The sequence below is a fragment of the Marasmius oreades genome, assembly GCF_018924745.1.
Source record: "Marasmius oreades isolate 03SP1 unplaced genomic scaffold unpl_scf_1, whole genome shotgun sequence".
NCBI lineage: Eukaryota > Fungi > Basidiomycota > Agaricomycetes > Agaricales > Marasmiaceae > Marasmius > Marasmius oreades.
Genome location: NW_025064825.1, coordinates 96,359 through 120,432, shown reverse-complemented (window position 1 = coordinate 120,432; position 24,074 = coordinate 96,359). Strand labels below are relative to the sequence as shown.

General features: G+C 46.6%; 9 protein-coding genes across 9 annotated transcripts; 7 read left to right on the top strand and 2 right to left on the bottom strand.

Annotated features, from left to right (window-relative positions):
• Window positions 1-4,673: 4,673 nt before the first annotated feature.
• Window positions 4,674-5,307, bottom strand: E1B28_013853 (uncharacterized protein; the record flags this gene model as incomplete). The annotated part of the gene is made up of 4 exons (XM_043160658.1): window positions 4,674-4,858; window positions 4,930-5,003; window positions 5,059-5,142; window positions 5,201-5,307. The coding sequence occupies 4 exons, from the start codon at window positions 5,305-5,307 to the stop codon at window positions 4,674-4,676; spliced, it is 450 nt and encodes a 149-aa protein (XP_043001784.1).
• A 1,808-nt stretch (window positions 5,308-7,115) lies between these two features.
• E1B28_013852 (uncharacterized protein) lies at window positions 7,116-7,922 on the top strand (the record flags this gene model as incomplete). The annotated part of the gene is made up of 3 exons (XM_043160657.1): window positions 7,116-7,274; window positions 7,327-7,508; window positions 7,577-7,922. 3 exons carry the CDS (start codon window positions 7,116-7,118, stop codon window positions 7,920-7,922), a joined length of 687 nt encoding a protein of 228 aa, XP_043001783.1.
• An 812-nt stretch (window positions 7,923-8,734) lies between these two features.
• POL2_4 (DNA polymerase epsilon catalytic subunit) lies at window positions 8,735-9,001 on the top strand (the record flags this gene model as incomplete). Its single annotated transcript, XM_043160656.1, has 1 exon — window positions 8,735-9,001. The coding sequence occupies one exon, from the start codon at window positions 8,735-8,737 to the stop codon at window positions 8,999-9,001; it is 267 nt and encodes an 88-aa protein (XP_043001782.1).
• A 108-nt stretch (window positions 9,002-9,109) lies between these two features.
• On the top strand, window positions 9,110-9,590 carry E1B28_013850 (uncharacterized protein; the record flags this gene model as incomplete). Its single annotated transcript, XM_043160655.1, has 3 exons — window positions 9,110-9,315; window positions 9,358-9,487; window positions 9,537-9,590. 3 exons carry the CDS (start codon window positions 9,110-9,112, stop codon window positions 9,588-9,590), a joined length of 390 nt encoding a protein of 129 aa, XP_043001781.1.
• A 207-nt stretch (window positions 9,591-9,797) lies between these two features.
• Window positions 9,798-10,001, top strand: E1B28_013849 (uncharacterized protein; the record flags this gene model as incomplete). The annotated part of the gene is made up of 1 exon (XM_043160654.1): window positions 9,798-10,001. The coding sequence occupies one exon, from the start codon at window positions 9,798-9,800 to the stop codon at window positions 9,999-10,001; it is 204 nt and encodes a 67-aa protein (XP_043001780.1).
• A 153-nt stretch (window positions 10,002-10,154) lies between these two features.
• On the top strand, window positions 10,155-10,763 carry E1B28_013848 (uncharacterized protein; the record flags this gene model as incomplete). Its single annotated transcript, XM_043160653.1, has 1 exon — window positions 10,155-10,763. One exon carries the CDS (start codon window positions 10,155-10,157, stop codon window positions 10,761-10,763), a length of 609 nt encoding a protein of 202 aa, XP_043001779.1.
• A 2,423-nt stretch (window positions 10,764-13,186) lies between these two features.
• On the top strand, window positions 13,187-13,673 carry E1B28_013847 (uncharacterized protein; the record flags this gene model as incomplete). Its single annotated transcript, XM_043160652.1, has 3 exons — window positions 13,187-13,418; window positions 13,475-13,537; window positions 13,588-13,673. The coding sequence occupies 3 exons, from the start codon at window positions 13,187-13,189 to the stop codon at window positions 13,671-13,673; spliced, it is 381 nt and encodes a 126-aa protein (XP_043001778.1).
• Window positions 13,674-19,199: 5,526 nt separating this feature from the next.
• E1B28_013846 (uncharacterized protein) lies at window positions 19,200-19,568 on the bottom strand (the record flags this gene model as incomplete). Its single annotated transcript, XM_043160651.1, has 1 exon — window positions 19,200-19,568. One exon carries the CDS (start codon window positions 19,566-19,568, stop codon window positions 19,200-19,202), a length of 369 nt encoding a protein of 122 aa, XP_043001777.1.
• Window positions 19,569-21,299: 1,731 nt separating this feature from the next.
• On the top strand, window positions 21,300-23,809 carry E1B28_013845 (uncharacterized protein). Its single transcript, XM_043160650.1, has 12 exons — window positions 21,300-21,658; window positions 21,714-21,726; window positions 21,783-21,854; window positions 21,911-21,973; window positions 22,038-22,083; window positions 22,145-22,171; window positions 22,255-22,315; window positions 22,384-22,405; window positions 22,459-22,604; window positions 22,665-22,998; window positions 23,059-23,083; window positions 23,137-23,809. Exons 1-12 carry the CDS (start codon window positions 21,480-21,482, stop codon window positions 23,691-23,693), a joined length of 1,545 nt encoding a protein of 514 aa, XP_043001776.1. The 5' UTR covers window positions 21,300-21,479; the 3' UTR covers window positions 23,694-23,809.
• The last annotated feature ends 265 nt before the right edge of the window (window positions 23,810-24,074 follow it).

Genomic DNA, 24,074 nt, shown 5'->3' with positions numbered 1-24,074 from the left:
GGTGAGTGTCTCGTTTTTCTTCATTATCTTCTCAGTTTTTCTTTCAACCAACTTTCAACAACCGTTACTATTCTTCTTTGACAACGATGCAATTCAATTTCAAACTTTCTACTTTCCTCGTTGTCGTCGCATCTGGTAAGCCCTTTTGTGCCCCCGTTTTCTTCTCACCATCCGCGTCCGCTGACAGGTCTTTGACCTCTTCCCCCATTTAGTGATGATGCTTACAGTTGCACAACCAGTTGAAAGGGCACCCGAAGCACCGGCGGAGGACGTGAGTGATACCTTTCTTATCCATTTGTCATGGTCTCTCTCAACTAGAAGAAATCTTTAGTTCGCCGTCTCGTGGTGATGCTGGACAGTTGAAAGCGGCGCTTCTCCCGCGCAGACGTGAGTGATACCTTTTTCTTCCCGATTTGTCCGAGGTCTCTAAATTATACAAATCTTCAGTTCAATTACCAAATCATTGATAGCGAATACTTTTTTGTGTTAACCCATAGTCACTTCCATATAATAGATTGCCCTGGCGGCACACAGCCTCAATAAATTATTTTCGTCACTCCTGTTCAATGACTTCCAACTTTTCAATGACTTCCAATAAGCTAGTCATACCTACAGGACTTGTTTTTGAGAGGATAGGGACTCAGGGAGGCCAAATACATACGGACATAAGGCATTCTTCCGTACGCGCTACCCTTCGCGGCCTGGTTAGTAACCAGGTACGGTTGATTAGGGGTTACCTTGTTGAGTGCCCGAGTTGGCCGTGCAGGCCTTATTTGTTTCAGCGCCGTCTATCCAGTTCTTCGTGTGCTCGAGCTTACGACCACAGCTCAACTCAGTTTTCTGTAGTACAAGCACATGAAACCAGCATTTACTGCTGGGAGATAATCCCGAGAAGATCACCATTCGCCAAGGTTGCCATCTGACGTAATTAACTTTTAACTCCTGTACCCGTAAGGATACACACATTCAGGGGTTCTAAAATCTAAAGTGTGATCTACATAAATAACTGACATTTGGCGCTGTCAGTGTGGGTTCTACCTACCGGCCGAACGGGTTTAGAACGCAAATTTACCACGTCGAGGTAAGTAAGTATGGTCCCTTCTTCTCCTCCTTCAATCACACTGACAGGTAAACTGCTCTGTACTTTGAAGTGGCAAAGAGTCGACCCTGCTCTCTGACATCCCGGGATGGGTGAAATTGGCTTTTCCCCGTTCTTCGAAGCTAGAGCTGAACGGAACGCTTATCGTGAGTGGCATTTTCTGTCAATGTCATTAACACCTCTGACAACAGGCGCGTTGCAGTTGCAAGTGGTATGCTTATTCTGTACGAATATTGTGAGTTACCCCAACCACGGTACCGCGTCATCAGGAATTCAATTTTGTCCTGTCACTCTACATCGCAAGTTCTTCAATTCGACACGGAGGTAAGTTTCACGACATGACCTTCTTTACACCTTTTGACGTTGACCCCCCCCCCCCCTTTTTTCTAGGTCGAGTTTTTCTGGGTTTGTTCCTAAGCCAATCACCTCCTGGTTTCACTCTTCCCTCAAACAACTTCAAAGAAACAACGATGGTCGATCGCGAAAGGGCTTTTTCTTTGGGTCAGTTCAGAAAACCACCCTCAGGCCCTTGAACCTTTCTCATGTCTTAGCAGAGCCGATATTATGGGTTACTCTTCAACATGTACGTCCCAGTCCAGCGCCTTGGGTAATTACTTCACCTGAACCTGGAGCCGCCCCCGATTCATTCATTTCAGCTCGAATGCCATTGGTATGTATATCTTGTGATTATCTCTCCAAAGACCGGCACGCTCACTTCGGGGAATCGTCTACCTTCCTCTGTTCCACAGACCGTTTTGTTTTCGGTGACCTTTTCCCGATACATTGGTCTCCCATAAGGTATGACTTCTGTTCATATTTAATTTCGCGCACCATTTATTTGTCAGCTGTTCCAGTTCGTCCCAACTATCATTTTCTGATAGATATACAGTGGTGTCATCTGCAAAGAGAGTGGCTACCACACGTTCATTGTGGTTGGGGATATTGAATCCTTTAAGGTTTGATGACCGGAGCGATTGCGCAAGGGGTTCTATGGCGAGGTCGAAAATTCCGTTGATCATGACAAAGGTGTGGGCGTCCTCATACAGGGAGCGAATTGTCCGGATGAATTCCTTTGGTATGTTGAAAGCTACTAAAGTTTTCGTTCAATCCGGTCGTATGCCTTCTCCTGGTCGAGAGGGGGGGCAAACTTATCACCCGCTTTTCTCCAGTCATTTCGGCGAGTTCAATTATTCGTTTGGTCAGCCATATTTGATCATATATGTGTCTCCCAGGGACGAACCCTGCTTGGGACGAGTGTATGATATTAGGTGCTACCTTGGTAAGTGCCTTGGTGAATATTTTGTAGTCCGTGTCAAGTAGCGATATTGGCCTGTAGTTTGATATTCACCCTGTCTTATATCGCAAAAGTTGGTACCTTTGGTTTTTCTGTAAGGTTTCGAGTATCGTGAATAGTTAGTTGAAGTGCTATTAACACGTCAAAAAGCTGGGTTGTCTGCCTTTTGGTCACTGTGGAGTAGTTTCCATGGCTGATGAGGTGGAGGGCACCACTCCACATACTTCGTATCAACTGCGCGCGGTAGGAATTTTCATACAAAGAGGATTTCCGCCGTTTTCACAAACTTGTTTCCTTTCCCGCTTAGTCCCCTGAGCTACTCCACTCAAATACAGGCATTGACAACAGTAAGTTACCTCAGTCTTCATTCCTAGGCCCTTCTGCCTGCCGCCCAATATCGTAGGCAACGAACACTTCCCTCAACTGTCAATATTTCGCGAACGCCTTCATAAACTACATGTCTCAGAGTTTGTACTAATGCACATATCAGTTCCATACAATCAAATAACCACAGCCAACTTGTGAAAAATTGATACGGCTTGCGTTAACCGCTATCTGAGCCACTAACGATCCTGGCGCTGAATTTAACAACAATTGGAAGTCAATATAAAAACATTAGATACCTGGTCATGAGTCGCATCTGAAATTTCTAGAACCTCTCCAGTCTATAACAGCACCTCCCTCGTCATCAGTGATTTCGATGATGGAGACTTTCGTCAGGCTCAGGTTTCTGGAAGGACAGTTAGGTCAAGTGGACTTCATGAATCTAGGTTGAGCCTTACTTTTTGAACAGCCGCCTTTTCTGCTCTGCCAGCTTTTTCCATTTGGCTGACTTCTTCTGTTTCGCTTTCGCTTTTTGCGAGCTGAAATGGCACTGCGCCTTTTTTCTTCGTTGTTGGCAATTACCCATTGTGTATTGATGAAGTAGACCTGGCGTCTACAGAAGGGACCTATAGGGCACATCTTCAGCTGGATCCCAGAAAGAACTTCGTATCACTCACAGGAAACACGTCCAACCTGATCTGCCTTCTCTTTTGCAGGACTTTGACACAGTCTTGGCAGTAAAGCTTTTTTGTCGGTGCATGCCAAGAGACACGCTCTAGCAACGTCGAGATCATCTGTGCAGATCTGGAAAGATATTGGACTTGGCTATAAGTTGAACTAACGCTAGAAGGAACACACCAGACACCCATCCTCGTATATCCAATCCTACGGGAGGTCAGGATCTTCCTAGGCGGTGGCAGGGCGGTGGCAGCTTACCAAGTCACTGTCTTTGAGGTCTGCTTTCGCCCTCTGATAGAAAGCACCGCCATCGACTCCCACTAAGGACAAACAGTATTTGACGGTCTACACAGCAAGATTTGAATTTCAGCATGCAAACACGGGTAACATGAGTTGGGATACAAGGATTGACTTACTTTATAAGTTTTGTCTCGATCATCCACATCGATAGCGAAATTGCTGGGTGGGTTCCAAAGATTGGAAGCTGAAGGATTTGCTGAGGGGTTATCGACGTCAATCACGAAAGGTGGAAGGTTCTTCTGAAGAAGGAAAGGTGATCAGTTGATTGCGTCGTCTCTCCCTATCTAATAATACCTGTAAGTTATACGTCAGCGGATAAAGGAATCAATCGAGATCTGAATGTAGTACCTTGTTGGTTTCCGTCCTTGCCCGTACTCTTCTGCCGGCAGTTCCATCTGTAACTTCAGAGACTGTTACATTAGTTAGAAGTCATCAGAGACAATGGATTCTACAGACGTCTGTTCAACATGTCACAAGTTCGCTGTATATACGGTACTGGTTTATAATGGCCAACGAGTGACTGAAATAGGCAGAAATGCACCGTACTCGGGAAGTCACCAGTCAATGGCTAAGACCACTGACGCGTTCGCGTTGAAGGAGGACTTGGACACGTGAGCGGTGAGTTGTAGATTCGCACTGCCACTGATGCCTTGAATTTACATCCGGAATCCGGAATATTCGTACTTACTGCCGCGGTTCTTGTCAAGTTCTTGTCCATGACAAGACCTCAGGCCTTCAAGCTTCAAGCCTCAGCGCTCAGCGCTTCAGCCATTCATATACATTCCTCAGACTGCCTTTGGGTGTTTCCACATGAGCTCGCCAATCGTCCTTCTTTCCTCTGCTTATGATACATGAGTCTTTGTTCGAGTCTTCACTTTGTAAGTAGCCCGTTGCCGTGTTTTTATATAGCAATATACCACTAGTACTGCAATTGTCCGATGGGATTCTCCTTTCGCGTCGGAGGGGAACATTTCTGATCTACACGACTGACTCAATTAGATACACCAAACCTCTCCATGAATGACCCAAGTTTCCATGCAATCCGATCGTACATATCCGCCCTTCCGCCGGCATCACTCTTCTGAACCGAATATCTGTCGTGACGTCCTCCAACTCGCGTTTCAGCTGTCGAAGCACCACATGTGCAGGGAACTGCGCTAGCGCTGTTTTGACAGAAACCGTCAAGTCACCAGAAATCTCGATAATGCGGATTCTTATGTCAAGTGAGACTCACCAGCATCTGTTTCTTGGTTCGTAGGCGCGCCGTCGCCAAGAGGCCTTGTTATCTCGGTTGGCGGTGCTCTGATTCTAATAGAGGAACTCAGTGGCCTCAACCTTGGAGTTCCTGCACTCGGGTACTCACTCCTCGAGTGAGGCTGCTGCGTTGCTAGCCTGTCCCGTCCCCTTTGCTCCTGTCTCTGGGCCAAGTACTTCAAGTACGCTGTTTCTAATGGAGAAAGCGACATTCAGTTTGACTGAGTTGCACTTCCCACACTACGACACACTCCTCGTCATCATTGGGCGTGCCGGTTTTCGTCCTCTTTGCTCTAGTCTCTGGTTCAACATTCAATTTCCTTTTAGCGGTCACAAAGTTCTGCTCAACGAATTCCATTAGCAGATGCAACGCCCAAGGGAGTGGGATCGGTTTACCTGGCCAGAGGCAACTTGAACTTCTACTTCTAAATCTGACATCTCACTACGATCATTGGAGTGCTCGTTTTTTGTTTCCATCTCAGTATCGTCAAAGCGCTCATTTTTTGTTTCCATCGAGGTATCGTCAAAGCGCTCATTTTTTGTTTCCATCGAGGTATCGTCAAAGCGCTCGTTTTTGTTTCCATCGAGGTATCGTCAAAACGCTCGTCCTTTGTATTCGTTTTTATCAGTGCCTCTCTACCAGCAAACGCCTTCGAGTTTTTCTTAGAACTCCTACTTCTATTCCACCACTCGCTCAAAGCATCAAACTGCTCGGCAGTGATTTTTAGTTTCTCCATAAGCAGCTCTTTGCGTGCTTGTGCCGGTTTCGAGCATACTCTGTGCATTCTGAGGCATTGTTTGCAGCCGATCGCGAGGGAGGCGGTGTCAGCTGACAGTGAGACATTACATTCAATTCTACGTTTGCTGCAGAGGTCGCAGCTCTAAATGGGTGGGGGATAGGAGGTCAGTTTTAAGTGTTCAAGCGTAACGGCAGGATTTAACCTCATTTGCATGTTGTTTGCGCCACGAGATTTTTCGTGCAATAGCTATTCTTCTCAAACTGTAAAACCGTTGGAACTCTCCCTTCAGTTTCTCGTGAATATTGCTAGTTCCAGGGTTTTCGGTTTGTCCCATAATTCAAAGTACGCGTTTTTTTGGAAGTGTTTAGGCAGGAGAGTTTTCAAGTCGGCTCGTGTGAAAATGTGTGAGAATGTATGTGTCAGACAGACGGTCTCTGCTCTGCACCCGTGTGTCTACTCGGTTAATTCCTCTCTCATTTGTACAGAGTCTCTGCTCTGGACCAGTCTGGACCCACGAGGAACCTCTCACTCGTCTCTAAAGTTTTCCAGCAAGCACACGAACCTCCGTGGATAGCTTCCGATTAAGTGTGGCGATGCCCTACTTTCAGTTTCTACTTCCCAGGACCTTCAGCATCTACATTCAAAACCCTGCGCGAGCATCCTATAGCTACATGCACCACCATCATAGCTGCCGATGAAGTTCTGCAGTTCTTGGTCAATGTTAATTATTCGAGGAGGAAAAGTGGAATTGTAGTCTATGGAAAAATTATTAAGAGGGAATCCTGAGAGACTTTCTGAACATGAACTCTTGCGGCCTTGCTAAGCTGTCGGGGTTTTTGTTGATGTATCTTTTCAAGACCGCACATAAAGCGAGTCTCAATCTTTCCCCTCGACACGCGCGAAGGAAACAGGATTTTGGAAGGATCGGATCCTGACGAATACAAATGAACATACGTTGATGTGGACTACTTCCACGGGTGAAACGAGGCGAGAAAGGAGTGAGGGTCGCCCGAACGTTAAGGGCACTGGAAGTTGTGAGGCCTGATCAAAAAGACTCACCAGGACAAACTCTGAACATACGTTGATATGGACTGCTTCCACTGGGTGAGGCCATCTACCTAAGCTTGCCAACTTCCCGGCAGCCACATGTAGCACCTCTCATAAGGGAGTCAGCGTTCAAAATAAACCCGTTGAACTCGATCGCGAGCTCATGACACGTGAGTACAAGCAATGCATTGAACGTTCTCCTTTTCATCAATCTTCGTAATTTGTGCAGGCAATCTCAAGCTCTTGCACAGTATTCTGTTTCCGATGCCGTTGCTCCCTCTCAAGAGAGTTGTTAATGGTGAGACTTCCTTCCCTTATATTATGATAGGTTTGATGGACGTACAGTCTCCAGGTGGAAGCCTACAAAGACCGTATCATTATGCCAAATAAACACGAGGAAGAGCATGGCAATTTCTATGATGACCATCTCTTGGCCTCGGAAACGTACGTGGGAGGACATGTTGAAGCCCTGGAAGCTGGTGTCTTCAGGAGCGATATTTCTACGGACTTCAAGATAACTCCGTCAGCGGTCGAGAAGGTGAGGATTCCAGTCTTGATATTTGTATCTCGAACTAACTATTTGTCAAAAGTTGATCGGTGACTTGGATGCCACATTGACCTTCTGTATCGTCGAAGAGTCCAAAGCGTCTTTGGACGACGTCACCAACTACGACCAAGTCAAGTCGGATATCCAGTCTGCTCTTGAGACACTACGCGACAACCCGAAACGAACAGACAGCCCGCTTATTTATCATCTTGATTTCGCTGCTATGTATCCCAACATCATGTTATCAAATCGTCTGCAGCCTGGGTCAATGGTCGACGAGTCTGTCTGTGCAGTCTGAGAGGAGAATTCTTCCCAGCTCATCGTGGCGAGTATAACATGATTCGACATGCTCTGAATCAAGAGTCCTTCCCGCAGAAACGACCTGGTGGTCCAGAACGACGATATACCGACCTCACACCTACTGAACAGGCGGCGTTGATGCACAAACGACTGGGTGACTATTCTCGTAAGGTTTACAAAAAAGACGAAAGGCACAAAAGTGGAGAGGAGTGCCAACGGGAGAATCCCTTCTATGTCGATACTGTGCGCCGTTTTCGTGACCGCAGATACGAGTACAAGGGCCTACTCAAGACTTGGAAGAAAACTTGGATAATGTGGTCAGCGAAGGTCGCTCAATAGTGGAAATCGACGAAGCCAAGAAGATGATTGTCATCTACGACTCGCTTCAGCTTGCAAACAAATGTATTCTCAACTCCTTTTATGGATACGTGCTCGCTGGCATTCGATGGAGATGGCAGGGATCACCTGTCTGACTGGTGCTACTATCATTCAGATGGCACGGGCCCTCGTGAGCAAATCGGCAGTCCCCTTGAGTTGGACACAGATGGCATATGGTGCATGCTCCCTAGAATGTTTCCGGAGAACTACAAGTTCGAACTTAGCAATGGCAAGGCTATTGGATTTTCGTACCCTTGCACAATGCTTAATCACCTCGTCCATGCCGAGTTCACCAATCATCAATGCCACGATCTTGATCCCGAAGCACACCTTTACGAAGTCCACAGCGAGAACTCAATTTTCTTTGAGCTTGATGGCCCCTACAAAGCCATGATTCTGCCTTCATCGAAAGAGGAAGACATTCAATCAGGCCGAATTGAAAGGTTTTGAGGTGAAGCGTAGCTCATCAAGATCTTTACAGTCACAACTATTCGAGAAGTTCCTTCTCGGAACCTGATGTACTGTTTCGTAAAGCCATTGACCTTTCGGATGACGAGCTTGTCGACCTCATCGCTGAAAATCGAAACATGTCGATAAGCATGGCTTGGCGTCTGGCTGAGTTTCTCGGGAGCCAAATGGTCAAGGACAAGGGTCTCGCATGCAAGTTCATCATTTCGGCGCGACCGATTGGTGCTCCGGTTACTGAGCGCTGAGCGCGCAGTTCCTGTTGCAATATTTTCTGCGGAAGAGAGCAAGCGAAGCTACCTTCGGAAATGGCTGAAGGACAACAACGTCTTGGCTCAGTCATCCAAAAGGTGATTACCATCCCCGCTGCGATGCAGAGGGTTGCGAACCCTTTACCTCGAATCCACCATCCCGACTGGTTACACAGGCGTGTTGCCAACGCCGTGGACAAATTCAAGCAGAACAAACTAACAGACTTTTTTAAACCCGCTGGCGTTCTAGATGGCTCTGGAGAACATATCCATGATATTGAAGATGACACTGGTACTTCCCAGGTGCCTCCTCGCACCGGTTGAGTGAAAGTTTATTCGTCAATCAACGCCAGAGCCGGAAGAGGATGAGGCGCTTACAAAACTTTCTCCGGATCCATACATCAATTCAATTACTCTGCGTGGATCAAAGCCATGAGACCGCGATGGAGATTAAGGCAGCAGGGCGAACGCACTTCAGCATCGTCAGCGGTTGTACCTGCGATGTTTAACAATCTGAAAGCCCGCACCACTCCGGGTCGCTATATCCTATGGTCATCCGTGGATTCCGAATTGATTCCTGTTCCCTTACGCATCCCAAGAGAGTTTTACATTCACATGCGTCAACCAAAGGAAAGCATGTTTTGACCGAAATCTTATTCCTTTGAGAAAGTTTCCCGCAGTCTGCCTCAGGAGCTACCGTTCTTAAACCTGTACAAACTTACGGTTCGCGAAGACACCTATCAAGAGATGGGAGAACATTTCATTGGCCTTGCTAGCGATCCAAACGTTGACGGAGTGTTCGAATTACAGGTGCGTGTCGACTTTTCACTTTATCTGTCAGAGCCTCATCATTCTCCAGATACCACTAGCTGTTCGGGCACTTGTGAAACTCGGGATATCACGATGTCTCTAATCGAGCACAAGAACGTCGGTTTTGATTTACGACAACTCGATAGCCCAATGACATCCGCAACCTCACGCCAGCATCTCAGTGGTGGTAAGGGGGCACTACATTTTCTTGTATCATGCATTTTCGGCGACCTCACCGCTCCATGTGTTTGCCCCTTTCCCCCCAATACCTCGCCTCTCGGAGACTTGCATTGATTGCGAAACCACCACCATGGAAGAAGTCGAAGTATTGACTACGGAAACTGCCGTACCTCGAGAACTGGGCTTACACGAAAACAAATTTTGTACCGTTGTCCTTTCCTCTAGCAAAGACGATTCCTATTTCGACATCCATCTACCCAAGCTTGCCAACTTCCCTGTACTCTCATTTTCAAAAGCAAAATCAGCCAATACCTTGGACGTTTTCCTGTGGTAGTCACAGTTAGCACGAAAAATGCTTGCTCGCTATCTGTCGCTCGGGTCGTGGCTGGATAGGTTGCATGCTCTAGCCGAATACTTCGATATCCCCATTGGACATATAGAAGGCGACCAGCCTCTGTTGTTTGCTCGCCGACTTGTCCAGTAGGATATGGTATTATGGCGATCCCCCAGCGATCGCCCCGATTTAGGTGGACTCGAGGATGACAGGTGTCCCGTGGAAGATCTCCCTAACGCTGAATTTGTGGTACCTGGGGTATATCCCAACGTCTGCCTTGGAATGACGATTCGGAATCTAGCCGTTAATTCCGTGATTCATTCGGTGGTGGTGAATGAGTTGAAAGGAAGTGGCGGAACTACGGCGTTTGACTCCGTCTCGAAAACAATCAATGAGTATACAGAGGAAGGCGGACAACGTGATCTCACACTTGGAGGATCAAGTGTTTCCTCACATACGTTCAGTATTCTGAAGAACATGGTCAAGACATGGATCACTTCTGGCGTTGGGTTAGCTCGAGCACCTCTAACATGTACGACGCCAGCATCCACCGGTTTGTTCATGCCCTCATGCGCAAAAACGTTTCTTCAACTCCTTGCCGAGCTCAAACGCTTAGGATCTCAAGTCATTTACGGGGACTTGAGCAGGATATTACTTGCTACTACGTCCAAACCGCCAGGCACTGCTCATACTTACGCGATCTACATCAACCTCACACGAATTATTCCAACATGTATATCTACGCACAGAGCGATTCTATGATTACTTGGTCTTTATGGACCAAGCAAATATGGGCGGAATTCTATGTGAGGATCCGCTTGCACTCGAGCCGCCTAAGGAACTGTCTGTTGAAATGCATCGGCACATTTCCAAGTTCCTTCCTCCAGCAACCCAGAAATACTTCCATTCCGTAGTGCAATACTCCATTGTCGAACTTTTCCTCCTCCGTCAAAAAGCTAACGAGACTGTGAGGTTACCTCTACAAGCGCTCGGAAACGTGGGCCTCCCCGAAACTACACAGCAGGATTTACATTAAAAGAGTGAAATGGATACTGTAAGAGAGTTTATCTCGCGTAAGCTTACACGCAAGATGCTCAAGACCGTCGGAAACATCGTTGACCGCTATCGGGAAGCTACGATGAACGACTCGGAAGATTTACATGGCGAATTCGAGTTCCCTGTGCTTCCAGGTTCACACCTTCACTTAACAAGAGCCCTCCTTTGGAGTTTGTGAAGTTTACCTGCGCTGTTTTCCACTTAGCCACCGAGTATCTGGTTGAGGTTGGACTCCTCAAGCGGAACGCTTTGGACCTCGTCGGAGTCCGAGAATTCGCAGACACGACCAAATTCCGTAACCCATGTGAGCCACTGAAACTAGCCAATGTCCCCTGCAAGAATTGCGTCATGATTCAGACCTTTTCCCTCGGAGCTCTGCAGTTTTGGAAAGTGACAGTTAGGTGGGGGGGGTGGGGGGGTCGGGTTCGAACGAACCCACTGTTGTAAAATCTTCATACCGCCTACATTTCGTTGAGCTACAGACTTTCAAAGAATAAGTCTAGAGTGAAATGGACGCACCTTATCTGTTCCAACTCTTCCTCGTCGAGGTCGGGTCGTGGCATAGGATGAGGTTCAAAGTCTTACGCGTTCCAATAATTTCCATGATTCCATGATCAAATGCAACAATAATAACACCCACCAAAGGTACCTTCATCTTCCGAATCGCTCTAACCAGCATAACCATCCCTCCCACCGCCCTAAAAAAAGAACCATAAAATAAACATATCACACGCCCACGAAACCACCCCAAAAAAAAACCAAAACTCAATTACCATCTTATAAACTCCAAACTTAAACTCTTCCTTCGGAACCCTAAACACAGGCCCACCGGATGCCACAAGGCCAGATGGACTTGTTCGAGTTGCTCAGGGGAGTATGACCGCGTCGCTACCGACAGGGATGACGTATAATCTGGAGCGGCCTTCACACAACGGGACCGGCGATGTGCCAAACGTAGGTCGGATAACGTGTCGAGATGGTGTCATTGCTCAGGAGCTTTGAGTAAGGCGGATGTTAAGAGAAAACAATGGTCACTCGTACATGGAATAGGGCGATTGAAGGTGTGCACTCTCCTTGCTAACTTATTTCCGGTTCACTGATCACGAATATGCTACTAGCAGAAGACTCTTACGACTTCTAGTACTGTACCAACTCCTTGTATGATAGCCGACTAACTGTGCAACCCCTCACTTCCCTGAGAGCTGATGCTAACCTGAGGAAACCATGGAGCTTGAAACTTCCTAGCAGACCGTAGAATTCGAACCAATACGACACATACACACAACCATCTTTTCGACCACCAAGTTCTCTTCCAATATTCGGTCCAAGCCCTTCGGTTCTCAATGAGGAAAGCGCAGGTTCCCTTCTGTTGTGACCAACGCCGCAGACCCATCGTTGCATCCTAGGGTAGCCAGTCAGTCTCCGCACCGTGGCCGAGAACCCGAATCAGATGGAAACCACCAAGATGAGACAGACGGTGGTGGACCTCAGCACAAGAATCTAACCCACCCGAGAATCCGCATCGAGAGTCGTCTCTCGTACTTCCCAACCGGCTCCCATCCAGCCAGCAATCACTCATCCTTCAACGGTCACCTGTAGCGAACCCCCCGGTGTTCCATACCCTGCACCTCCTGTCGAGAATTAAAAAACCCTTCTAACCTTGATCCGAAGTTGAGGAAATGTCCTGCGTCTGGGCCATCGGCCGTTTTGACGAGTTCCGGCTGAATTTGCTGTGGTATTGCCTTTAAATCGATGTCCTATCCGGTCTTCCGCTGCCACTTCTTCACGGCGCAGCGATATCCGTCGTTTTCATGCGTCTTCGCACAGCTCGGCCAAAAATGTACGGTCAACCACAGTTTAAGTCCGATAAAAACAAAGGATGGATAAACGACGCACCTAATTTAGCTCAACCCCCCAAACCGAAACTTCCTGCAGTTCACAACTGTTTCGACTGGCAAGGGAAGTCGACAGTCGAGGATCGATGACAGTAGTGTAGAAACGAATTACTACACTACAGTCAAGGCGGGACAGGGAAAAGCAACGTGTGGTCTTGAGCCGTGTTGATCAGGAAAGGTAATATCTAAAATTCCCGCTCATCAGCCTCAACACCAACAGCACTAGTACCCCTTATGGTCGTCTATCGTTCTATCGCTTCCAAGTATTTGAAACGACGACAAAAAGGATATCAGCGGGAGGAAGCGGGTTGGATCTACTTGGTTAAGGGAAAGTGGAATGGGGAAGAATTTTTGAAGATTGGACGTTCGATTAACGTTTCGAGACGGTTGAAGGAGCACAAAAGGTGTAAGATCAATGATTGGACTGTCTTAGGGAAATGGTGGGTCCCTCTAAGCCATAGAACTGGTAAGTAATTTCACTCTTTTTCGCTTTGACTTGACAACTCACCCTTTTGGTCACAGAGGCCCTAATCCATCTCAGCATGCGATTGTTAGGGTTTAGGAAAGCGGGTCAGCGATGTCGTTGTACGTGTCCTCCTCCCGGTGCCCCGATTCTGACTGACTGAGCACGTCAGGTGGCATATCTCATCGAGAGAGGTTCGTCTTCAATGCCAGAGGAGGCGAAAGGTTGGCTAGATCATTAATCTACCTGCATCTCTAAGTCGGAGGTCCACACTTTTTGTATTTTTTGCGCCGGGAGTCTCGACATCTCTTGTATTCCATAAGTTACTAGTATTCTTGTATCCACCGTGAAAAAATTCATACGTTTTTTCGGTAAATATAGCAAAAATTTATCGGCTGCGTTGACACTGCTCAAGATAAAATATTCCCTTACGTGTTGCATTCCAGTGCGGTATGTTTTTTGAGGTTTGACCCCCAGAACTCGTACGAAAAATACATACCTTCGACAGGTTTCGCAGCTTTCGCTCATAACCCCTCCCCTCTTTGACGGGTTTCTCCTTCCTTCTCCTGAACATGACCTGCGTCGTCGAATTAGTCTGGATCCGTTTCATCCAATTTCACATAATGAAGCAACGTATGAGGGAAGAGCGTAGCTTTTACTATCTCTGATTCACAAACAACTTACGTCCTGGACTATCACAACTACGCAATTCTGCATAGATTAGTTGTATTTCAACGAACCATATACCTCAAAGATGAGTATGTGTAAGTATATATAATGAATACAATGATCTTCGACTCGTTATTGGCTCATGATGATTTGCGCAACCGTAACCTTTCCGCCAATCGACGATGCACATCGCAGATATGGATTGGTTGTACGGCCGATGGTAAGAACACTTGCTGAGACTCTACCTTAGTGTTTGGCTGGTACCGCAATCGATCTATTGCACGGACAATCAGTGAGCCCTGACGCGGAACTGAAGTGGGTTGATGCAAATGTTACTAGTTACAAACGACGATGTTTTATGAAAAAGAGCCTTACCTCGTCAATCCAAGTCAACGTAGTGGCTAACTTTGCATACCTACGGTTATACCGGCACCCACCACCAGTCGAGACTCGAGGGCAGTGGTGTGGAGAAATCGAACTTACGACTCGGAGAGGATTTTGGCGACGCTGCAGAACGGCCACCAGGATGACAGCATCCGGATTCCGGATGGATCATTCAAAGAATACGGACATCCGTATGTATACCGACTTTTCAAGAATTCAAAAACATGGGGGAAATTTTGGATTTCCGCAACAAATTCGTTATTCTATAATAAAGTGAAAAAGCTAACTTTCTGACGCGTTTTTGAGTTTCTAAAACTCGTTGAAGATATGGGGGTTTTGTATTAATTTTGCGACCCGGAAACTCATCGAAAAGTCCAAGTTTTTGTGATGTTTTAGACGAAGAAATACGCTCCCAACATTTGGGCTTCTCGGGAAGTTTTCGAAGGCCGAAAATGTGGCTGAAATGGAGTGTGTTTCGTGCATGTTCAACCTACTAAAATTCTCCTGAAAGTCTGCATTTTCTTTCTGTTTTGGTTTATCTAGAATACATTTAAAATATATGTTTTTGGTAAAATTTCCAAGCATAGAAAATCTGTTGAATATTTTACATTTCTACTGCATATTTGACACTCTACAATTCACCAAAAAGTCACGCTTTTCGGATCATTTTCCTCTTCCGAAAATGGGTTGAAAATGACTCAATTTTTCCAGTGCAAGTATTCAAGTCCTCAGTGTCGATAAACGGTTCAAGTTACGGAACGAGTATGACTCAAGTGGCCTTCCAGAATGATGCCACTGCGTTTATATACCCACAAATAACGGCAGCACGAAAGAGGGTGACGAGTACGCGCCGACGAGGAATCAGGATGATAGTGGTTGAGAAAGAGAGGCGGTGCATCGCCTCCCGGCACCATCATATATAATCTCACGGTCCCAACGGGCCGTGATGGCAGCTCCAGCCGAGTCAGGCTTCCCGATTCTCTCTGCAACTTCAACTTTACCAAAGATCTCGCCATCGGAGTGACAAAATCCCTCGTTCTACAGCGCCTGTCAAACAGAAATTTCAAGGATCTACTCAGTTCCAAGATCCGGCTGCATGATAACTTGAACAAGAGCGTGTGCGTCAACTATCCTCTCAAAACAAGACCTGTAGGCTTGTTGGAAGTCATCGGTTTCACGGGGAAAAAAATAATTCAAATATATGGGTTAACACAAAAAACTATTACTAGGAATCGATATCAATGATTTGAGGATAATCGTAATTGAACCATATGTACTAAAGATTTTGTCTAATTGAGAGACCGTGGCAAATGGATAAGAAAAAAAGTATCACTTACATCTGCCTCGGGTGCGGGAGAAGCTTCAACTGGTTGTGCAATTCCATCATTAAAAGCCCAGTGACCCCCGTAACTAAAGATTTCTTGTTAAGAGCGACCCATGACAAATGGATGAAAAAGATATCACTCACGTCCTCCGCCGGTGCTTCGGGAGTGTTTTCAACTGGTTGCGCAACTGCAAGCATCATCACTGAATGGGGGAAGAGGTCAGAGACCGTCAGCAGACGCGGATGGTGAGAAGAAAACGGGGCACAAAAAGGCTTACCAGATGCGACAACAATGAGGAAAGTAGAGAGTTTAAATTGCATCGTGTCAAGAAGACTAGTAACAGTTGTTGAAGAAAAAAACCTGAGAGGATAATGAGGAAAAATGGGACACTCACCATCCTTATATACCTTTTCGAGTACCTTTCCCCGAGGAGCCCTGTCGGACTGAACTGCCCTCTATTCAGTTTGAACGAGGCCGAGAATGCCTCGTTCCCCACCCATTCATCTCCGAACGTTACTTGGATATTGAGAATGTGCTCACGTGGATGTAGGTGCTCGTGGATGAAGTTTATTGTCCCGGTGTAAAAGGCTGTACGTGGTGCAGCCAATAGGTCGGATTCTCTCTAAGCATTCTATGAATCTTCCTCCATCCAGGGAGATCGGAGAGCGGTTTCGGGGCACTGCTTGAGAATGTAGGTCCTCGCCTTGAAAGTACCTTACAAACTTGTACGTTTTCGAAGTAGACCCCGTCGCTCCCGCTTCTGAACATCCTCTAAATACGTTCCGAACAGAATCACAGTCGAAAGAACAAGAGTTTCTATAAGCTACGGCGGAACGAACCAAACAAGACTAAGACCTACCTTGTCGGTCAACTCGGAAACCTTACTCTCCGAATCCTTCTTCTCTTCGTTGAGTTTGAATGTTAGCTAGAGGTTCGCAAAGAAGATTTGTCCGAGATGGAACTTTACATTATGTGTGATAGGATTTCCTTTTCGACGAAGAGACGGGTGGAAGTGGACGCGACGACTGTACGGCAACACCGACTTGCATCGGCATAAGATGCAGTACAGGTGTTCCTGCTCATCTCGACAATTGTCAATTGAGAGCTCCACAAATAACGACAAATTATGTCCATTGGACTTCGCATACACGATTTTGTAAGAACGAGAATTTGCCGTCAGCTCCAGCCGAGTCCGGGTTCCCGATTCTGACTCGTTTACAATGTCGATCTCGACAAAACCGTTCTACAGCGCCTATCACGGGCGAAAGGAATTTCAAGAATCTCCTCGGCTCCAAAATCCTGCCGCATCATGACCTTTGACAATGGTTCTTGCTGCTTCGCACACATCCATTAGTAAAGCGTCAGTTTAACCATTGATACCATCGAGGCTCGATTGTGAATGAATTCATCACAAAAAATCGCGAATTGTGATATACTGTTACACAGTTTGTCACCACGTGTCAGGACGTTGAAACCAGATACTCCAATATCATTCATTATCTTTTGCCGGGCAGATTACCAAGTCAATATATTTTTCCATCATCTATCCGGTATGAATATTTTAAGTTGTCAAACCCTGAATGATCTCCAAAAGGAAATAATGTGGAGTTCATTCACTCCCGAATTTCTGACTTCGTCATCATAGCGTACAACTCCCCAATAATTTTTTTGTTTGCTTATCTCATAATGACTATAGCTTGCCTGATGTAATAAATAAAATAAGCTGGTTGTGACAGGGAGTCCTTCATGCCACAAAATTTAATGGGGTATCATTCAATGTAGGGCTTCTACATTAGGACAAGGGGGTGCCTTTGTTGGCCTTGTTAGATGTATCAGCAGTGACCATCTTAGAACTGTATAATATTCAGGATCATCACCTGTAGAGCAGGTAGAGTAGTAGATGAGTGCATATTACATGTCCTAAACTCAGATTTTGAATGTGGGGATGAACCTGTACGTCGTAGGTATGGCCGGCGCGCGCGCGTAACGCAATCAAAATCGCTAGCACCAGGCCTAAATTTGACCTTCAACAAAATAGTACTTGTAAGTACGAACTAACTTACTCGGTACTGCATGCATGTGACTGTTAACTTCTAAAAACCGTAAAATATACTAAACCAAAATATAATAATTATAATATGTAACTCTATATATAGCTTGCAGTCACGTCAATTGGTATCAGAAACAGAAATTAAGAAATCCTTGATATAGCAACATCAAGTGCACCATATATGAAATAATTACGCCGAAATGAGCATTACAGATTTTTTTTTGCCCCGGTGTAGGGCAAACATGATAATGTCATATCATGTCATATCTACATTATATTTGATGGTAGGTCGTCAGATAAGTGATAACAGCAGATGAGGAGCCATCGTAATTAGCGTTTACCCCCGTGGTTTTAATCCAGTATAATCCAAAATAAGGTATCCCATCATCTGGCAGGGAAATGATACTGATTCTGGGATAAGATATCACAGGCACGTCATGATAATCCATTATCCCAATCCCCGGATTTTTGTGATGTTATGACATAAATGAAGGGGAATCAAAGAAGGAACCATGACAACGTGAAAAATTGTGAGTGGTACTCAGACACACTACAACCTTTCCTCCTGCCTTTACAACAACCTGCATACCTTCCTGATCGTACACCTTCAGGTAGTCGTATACAGACTTATCCGTCCGACCTCCAGTAAACAAACACCAACGTCGCTACCCTAAATGAGCAATGACGTGCATCGGGAGGTACCATTGTCGATGGAAACCCATGGATCGTACCATATCCACAAACTCGTGGTCCCCATCGAAATGACCGAGCACTCGGAGTTCTATAGACCTGAGAGTGGGTTGCAGAACCGTAGGTGAAAACTGGATAAGGCTTTCCGCCCGGTGAATCGTGAGTTCTGATAACAGACCTTGTCACGATCCGAAAGACGTCCTTGATCGGCTCTGCGAAAATAGTGCGACAATCCCGAGCCCACATCTCGGGGATCGTCAGAGACTCGAGAGATGGAACGAGTTGGAGAAGTGATGGTACTTTCTTCGCTTAGAAAGTGGTGACTCGTTGAGTGTAATGCTTGTCAACAAACAACCTGATCTATCCAGGAGATTCCGAAGCCACATCCCGGGCCATTTTCCGACAAGTCCATGATAGAACCCGAGACGCCCCGTCAACGAGATAACCTTCAAGAATAGGGCAATGGCCGAGTTGAATACGTCCTGGATATTATCATACATCGCGGTTGTTAACGCGAAGTATAATTTCTGTCAAATTGGGACATTGAATGGCTGGTTCGTCGATAGGGGGAGATATCTCGGTGGCGTATGTGTTGTAGCGCGGGAGGTCCAATGGTCTATCGTATTTCGGGACTCGTAGGAGAGTGTTTAATGAAGGCTCGAACGACTACCTCGGTCCATACTGGATGATGAGGTTTTTGACGGGTGTGCAAAGAAGGAAGGGGTCGAAAGAATAACATATCGATGTTGCTGCAGGAACCGAATCGTTACGCTCAGTAGGTCTAGCGCCCTGAGAACGTAGGGTTTGTTGTGGATAGGTCTCGGGGAAGCAGACAAGTTGTCGTATGGAGGAAAATCGTACCGAAACATGCGTCTCTAGATTCCCAAGCTCACCCCCTCCCTCCGCTGCGTGAAATTGTAGCCGAGAGAAAGCCAGCGGTTGCTGTGCGAGATAAGAAAATCTAAATGCTCCTTCCTCTCGATTATCCCATCCGGCTGAATGCTCTGTGACCGTGACCGACAGGCGAGACCCCATTCATTGACATGTATCGCTTGAGTACGCCTCAGCCTCTTTTCACAATCCCATTCGTACATCTGGCACTATACAATCTTGTTGTTCAGGAACCGGAGGAACTACAGGGCTAGCCTGAGATTTATGAGTGCAGGCGCCGTCTCCCGAGTACCGTAGTCCTACAGATAACCACAAAATTCCTCAACCTACGATAGTTGTCATGAGTTGATCAGGGAACGAACCTGGGTTTCATTCACCACGAGACATCTCCGAGCCTCCAAAACCTCAAACCAGCTTGCCAACACGCTCCATAACCTCGAGACGGCTCGGATTGGGCATCCGGGAACCGAACTCTCGAGGAAAATCAGTTTTTGCCATCTGCCATCTTCCCAATAGCGTTGAAGGTGATCCAACCAAGCGACCGAGTAACGCTCCTACAATGGATGGTGGACGCCAAGTTGTGTGTTACGATAGTGCCTCAAGTATTCAAGTTCCCAGAATTGTTCGTCGAATGAGGATAGCAGCCCAAGTCCTTGTCAGCACTATCTGTCCTCAAAATCAGGTAAATTCAAGAACGACGGGCGAGTCGCGACAAACGCACTATTTTGAATTGCTCTTTTTTAACCCCATGTCCTAACAGCAACGTAACAGAGTACTATCGACACGGCTAGTTTCATCGATGAGAGGGTATGAGTGGAAACATAGGACGGGATGGTAACACACGAAGTCAAGGGTCGGAGTTTGGTCCGGTTTGGATTTATTTGGTCTGAGCGTATGCCGAACACTGCCGCCTGATTGATGGGCAGCCCGGTGGTTAAATACACGACCTAGCGTCAACTCTTCCGCGTTAGCTCCCGATTGCGTGCTCTTCAGCAACACGGAGATGTGTAAGAAATACTAGTTGATTTGTCGCTGTAGAGCCGTACGGCGTTTATCGATACCTGTAGGCCTTCGCCGTTTGAGTGTTCCACATGCGGACTAAGTTTGTCACTTACACCCCCCTTTTCCTCGCTATCGTTTCTTGCCGTACATGTCACAAAGTTGAAGAATAGTTGCACCTCCGCTTCCATTGCTTCGACCTCTCGCTTCCCGCCCGAAAGTAATGAAGTAAGATTGTGAATGCTTGAAAGTGACCATAATCGGATGGAGGCACTTGCCTGAAGTCGAGTATCCCATAGCATAACCTACTCGCTGCTCCGCATTGCTATGAATTGACGCTGTGTACAAGACCCGTCCAGCTGAGCCTGGTTCTTATGGGAACTTGAGGGAAATCAAACTTCTATGAACAGCCTTACCTTTAGGTAACTGGACCGTCATAAGCGTGGCATTGATTTAGTAGCGCTGTCCACGGGGATTTTTTTGAAGACGAAGGACAACGTCAAAGACAATGTTGCCCTTATTTAACGAGTAGGCTACCTAGCAGAACAGTACAGGGCTATACCTTCGCTCCGCAAGAAGATATCACATGTCTTCACCACGAAAGATACCGTCTTCAGAGGTGCTTGGGGCGCCATCGTCCGTACCATGCATCCTCGCCACAGCTTCGCAAGGCTCCCACGTTGTCAACTTCAGACTCGGTTCCAGGGACTAATTGAGATTGAACAGTATTTCCGTTCACATCGGACTGGCTCTTCTATTTGGAATTCCACGGAAATTAAAATTGCTTTATCCGAATACAAGGTAGGTGACCGTGTTCTGCGAAGTCTAAAACGAAATGATGGGCCTGCACTGCCTTGGACGAATCTAGAGAACATTCACACTGTCAATATCCAAGCCGTTTTTGAATTGCATTAACTTCGACATCGTAAATGCTGGGCTTTCTCCCGATATTCGGTTCCAAACAATCCCCGCGAGCCTTCCATAACCGGCTACCCTTGAAGAAAGTTCTCTTATATATACGACAACCTAGTACCCACTTCTTTTCCTCCAAACGAGATGTCGGACGCAACTCATGCCAGAAGTGTAACAGGTGATACGCTCATTGATTCGAGTCCTTCACAATCCCCTTCAGCCTCTACTTTCGTGGATGCCCCCAAGGCTACGACAGAAAGGATTGTCCCACCGGAACACCCCTACCGGACTCTAGTGCTCTGTTTTGACGGTACTGGCGATCAGTAAGTCCTGTTTTGTTTCGCCTTGACGCAGCTTTTCATTCATTCTGAACTATAGATTCGACGCGGATGTTCGTTTTCTGCACTATTTCCTCTCACTCAGTTTCTAAAGCCTGGTATCACCCAGAACTCGAACATTGTCGAATTTTTCACCCTACTAAAGAAGGATGATCGGTCAAAGCAGATGGTTTACTACCAAGTATGTTCCCCTCAAGCTCATTACATCCGAGGATGAAGCGCTGACGCCATGCACAGGCAGGGATTGGAACATACACAACGCCACAAGTCGCTACCCCTCTCATGGCAAAAATTTCCAAGGTTAAATTATCTTTCTCAGATGACTTGGGAATCACAAGGCTAACGGATGCTACCCGTTTCTCAGGCACTCGACGAAGCTATTGCTTGGAACCTTGATGCCCATGTCATGGGTAAGCCATATCACACACTAACTGTTGTTCTAGCCTGACTTTATTGATTTCTCCTGCTCAGGTGGATACGAGTTCTTGATGCAGAATTGTATGTCACTATATTCCGCCCTTCCCGCTTTTCGGAGTCTTATTTTCTCATCCACCGCTTTACTTCCTTTCTCCCACGAACAGACACAGCAGGCGACAGGATTTGCATATTCGGTTTCTCGAGGGGGTCTTATACTGCTCGAAGGTGAGTAAATCTTCCCCTTTCAGAGAAATAAAAATCGAATATCAGTGCTAACATGCGCCGTACCTCAGTCTAGCGGGTATGATTCACAAAGTGAGTACTACTTTTTATTGTGACGGTCTTTATCTGAACTACGACTACCTCAGGTCGGAATCTTGCCCGCATGCAATCACCAACAAGTTCCATTTGCGTACAAGATGTACACTCGTGCCGACGAAATCGGTTGGGAGCAATCCAACGCTTTCAAAAAAGCTTTCTCTATCGATGCCGACATCGAGTTTATCGGCGTATGGTACGTTACTCACACTTATAAGGTTTAAATCGCGACATTTAACCCCGCCTCACCGAATAGGGATACCGTTAACTCCGTGGGGCTCATCCCGAAGCGCCTTCCATTCACCACATCCAATACCAACGTCCGAACATTCCGCCATGCAGTTGCCCTCGACGAACGACGTGCCAAGTTCAAAGCAAACCTATGGAACCGTCCATCACAAAAGGAGGCTGAGCTGGGGCTGGACGGTAAACCCAAAGATCGCCGTCATCGCTGCGACGAACCCAGTCTGATGAATATGATTGCTGATGCGGCGGGGAAACAGTCGGACCACTCGAAGCATGCACATACGTTAAGGGCCCTGGAGAGGAAGTATTCCAAGGATCGGAATTCTCCGACGGATATTGAAGAGGTAAGTAGAAATTTATACTTTTCTTATCATTTTCGGATCTGACCTTTCCCCTTTCCCTAGGTTTGGTTTGCAGGATGTCATTGTGGTACGCCTTCAGTGTTCCGAAATACTTTACATATCTCTCATCTCCCTAAACAGACGTTGGCGGTGGCTCCGTCTCAAACGACACTAAACCCAATCTCGCTCGTATCCCTCTCAGATGGATGATTCGTGAATGTTTCAGAACCAACACCGGTATCATGTTCCACGCTGACCTTCTCGAAGACCTCATGGGCATGGATTCCTCAGCACTCTACCCGACTGTCCTTCCTCGTCCTCCCCCATTGAAAATCACCCAAGAACATTATATCAGACGACCTACCTCCTCCTCTTCCCAGGTCATCAAACGACCGACAGAGGAAGAACTCGAGTTAGCTGATGCACTTTCCCCAATTTACGACCAACTCTCTCTAAAATGGTTCTGGTGGATTCTCGAATTCTGGCCAGTTCGGATGCGATACCAACAGGGGGATGGATCATGGAAATCGTTCTTGGGGTGGAATTTGGGGCGAGGGAGGATCATTCCAAAGCAAAAGACGAGGGGGGTTAAGGTTCATAGGAGTGTCAAGATGAGATTGGAGGCACAGCATGAGGATGGGGGAAGGTATGTACCAAAGGCGAAGTTTGATGAGCAGTATGTTACATGGGTGGATTGATATTTACTGTACCGTTTTTTCTTTGGCACTGTATCCTTATTACTTACGAACCTGCCTAAATAATCAGTGGCAATATAAAACTTTTCGTTATAAAGAGAATATCAATGACAAACTGGGAATTTATCAACTTTAAAGTAGTTACCCAAAGTTGAAAATTGTACTACCAGCTTTTGTTACTGAACATCTGGTTTAAGAGTGTCACGAACTTGCCGTACTCCGAGTACTCCTCCATAGTACTTCTCGTGCTATCACGGCCCCTCCCGTCCTCGCGCTTGATCATTTGATCTTTGTGATCGTCCTCCCTTCGATCCCTTCGGCTCCTCACCGTTGAGCACTCTGTCTGACTTGCGATCACTGTAGACCATCGTAGATAGGGAGGCC

What these genes read in the sequence shown, in the direction of transcription:
- E1B28_013845 (XM_043160650.1), top strand. Translation starts at nt 21,480, where the DNA reads ATGTCGGACGCAACTCATGCCAGAAGTGTAACAGGTGATACGCTCATT. An exon ending in TCATGGCAAAAATTTCCAAG is followed by an intron (nt 21,974 to 22,037) that starts GTTAAATTATCT and finishes CCCGTTTCTCAG; the next exon opens with GCACTCGACGAAGCTATTGC. An exon ending in GGGTCTTATACTGCTCGAAG is followed by an intron (nt 22,316 to 22,383) that starts GTGAGTAAATCT and finishes GCCGTACCTCAG; the next exon opens with TCTAGCGGGTATGATTCACA.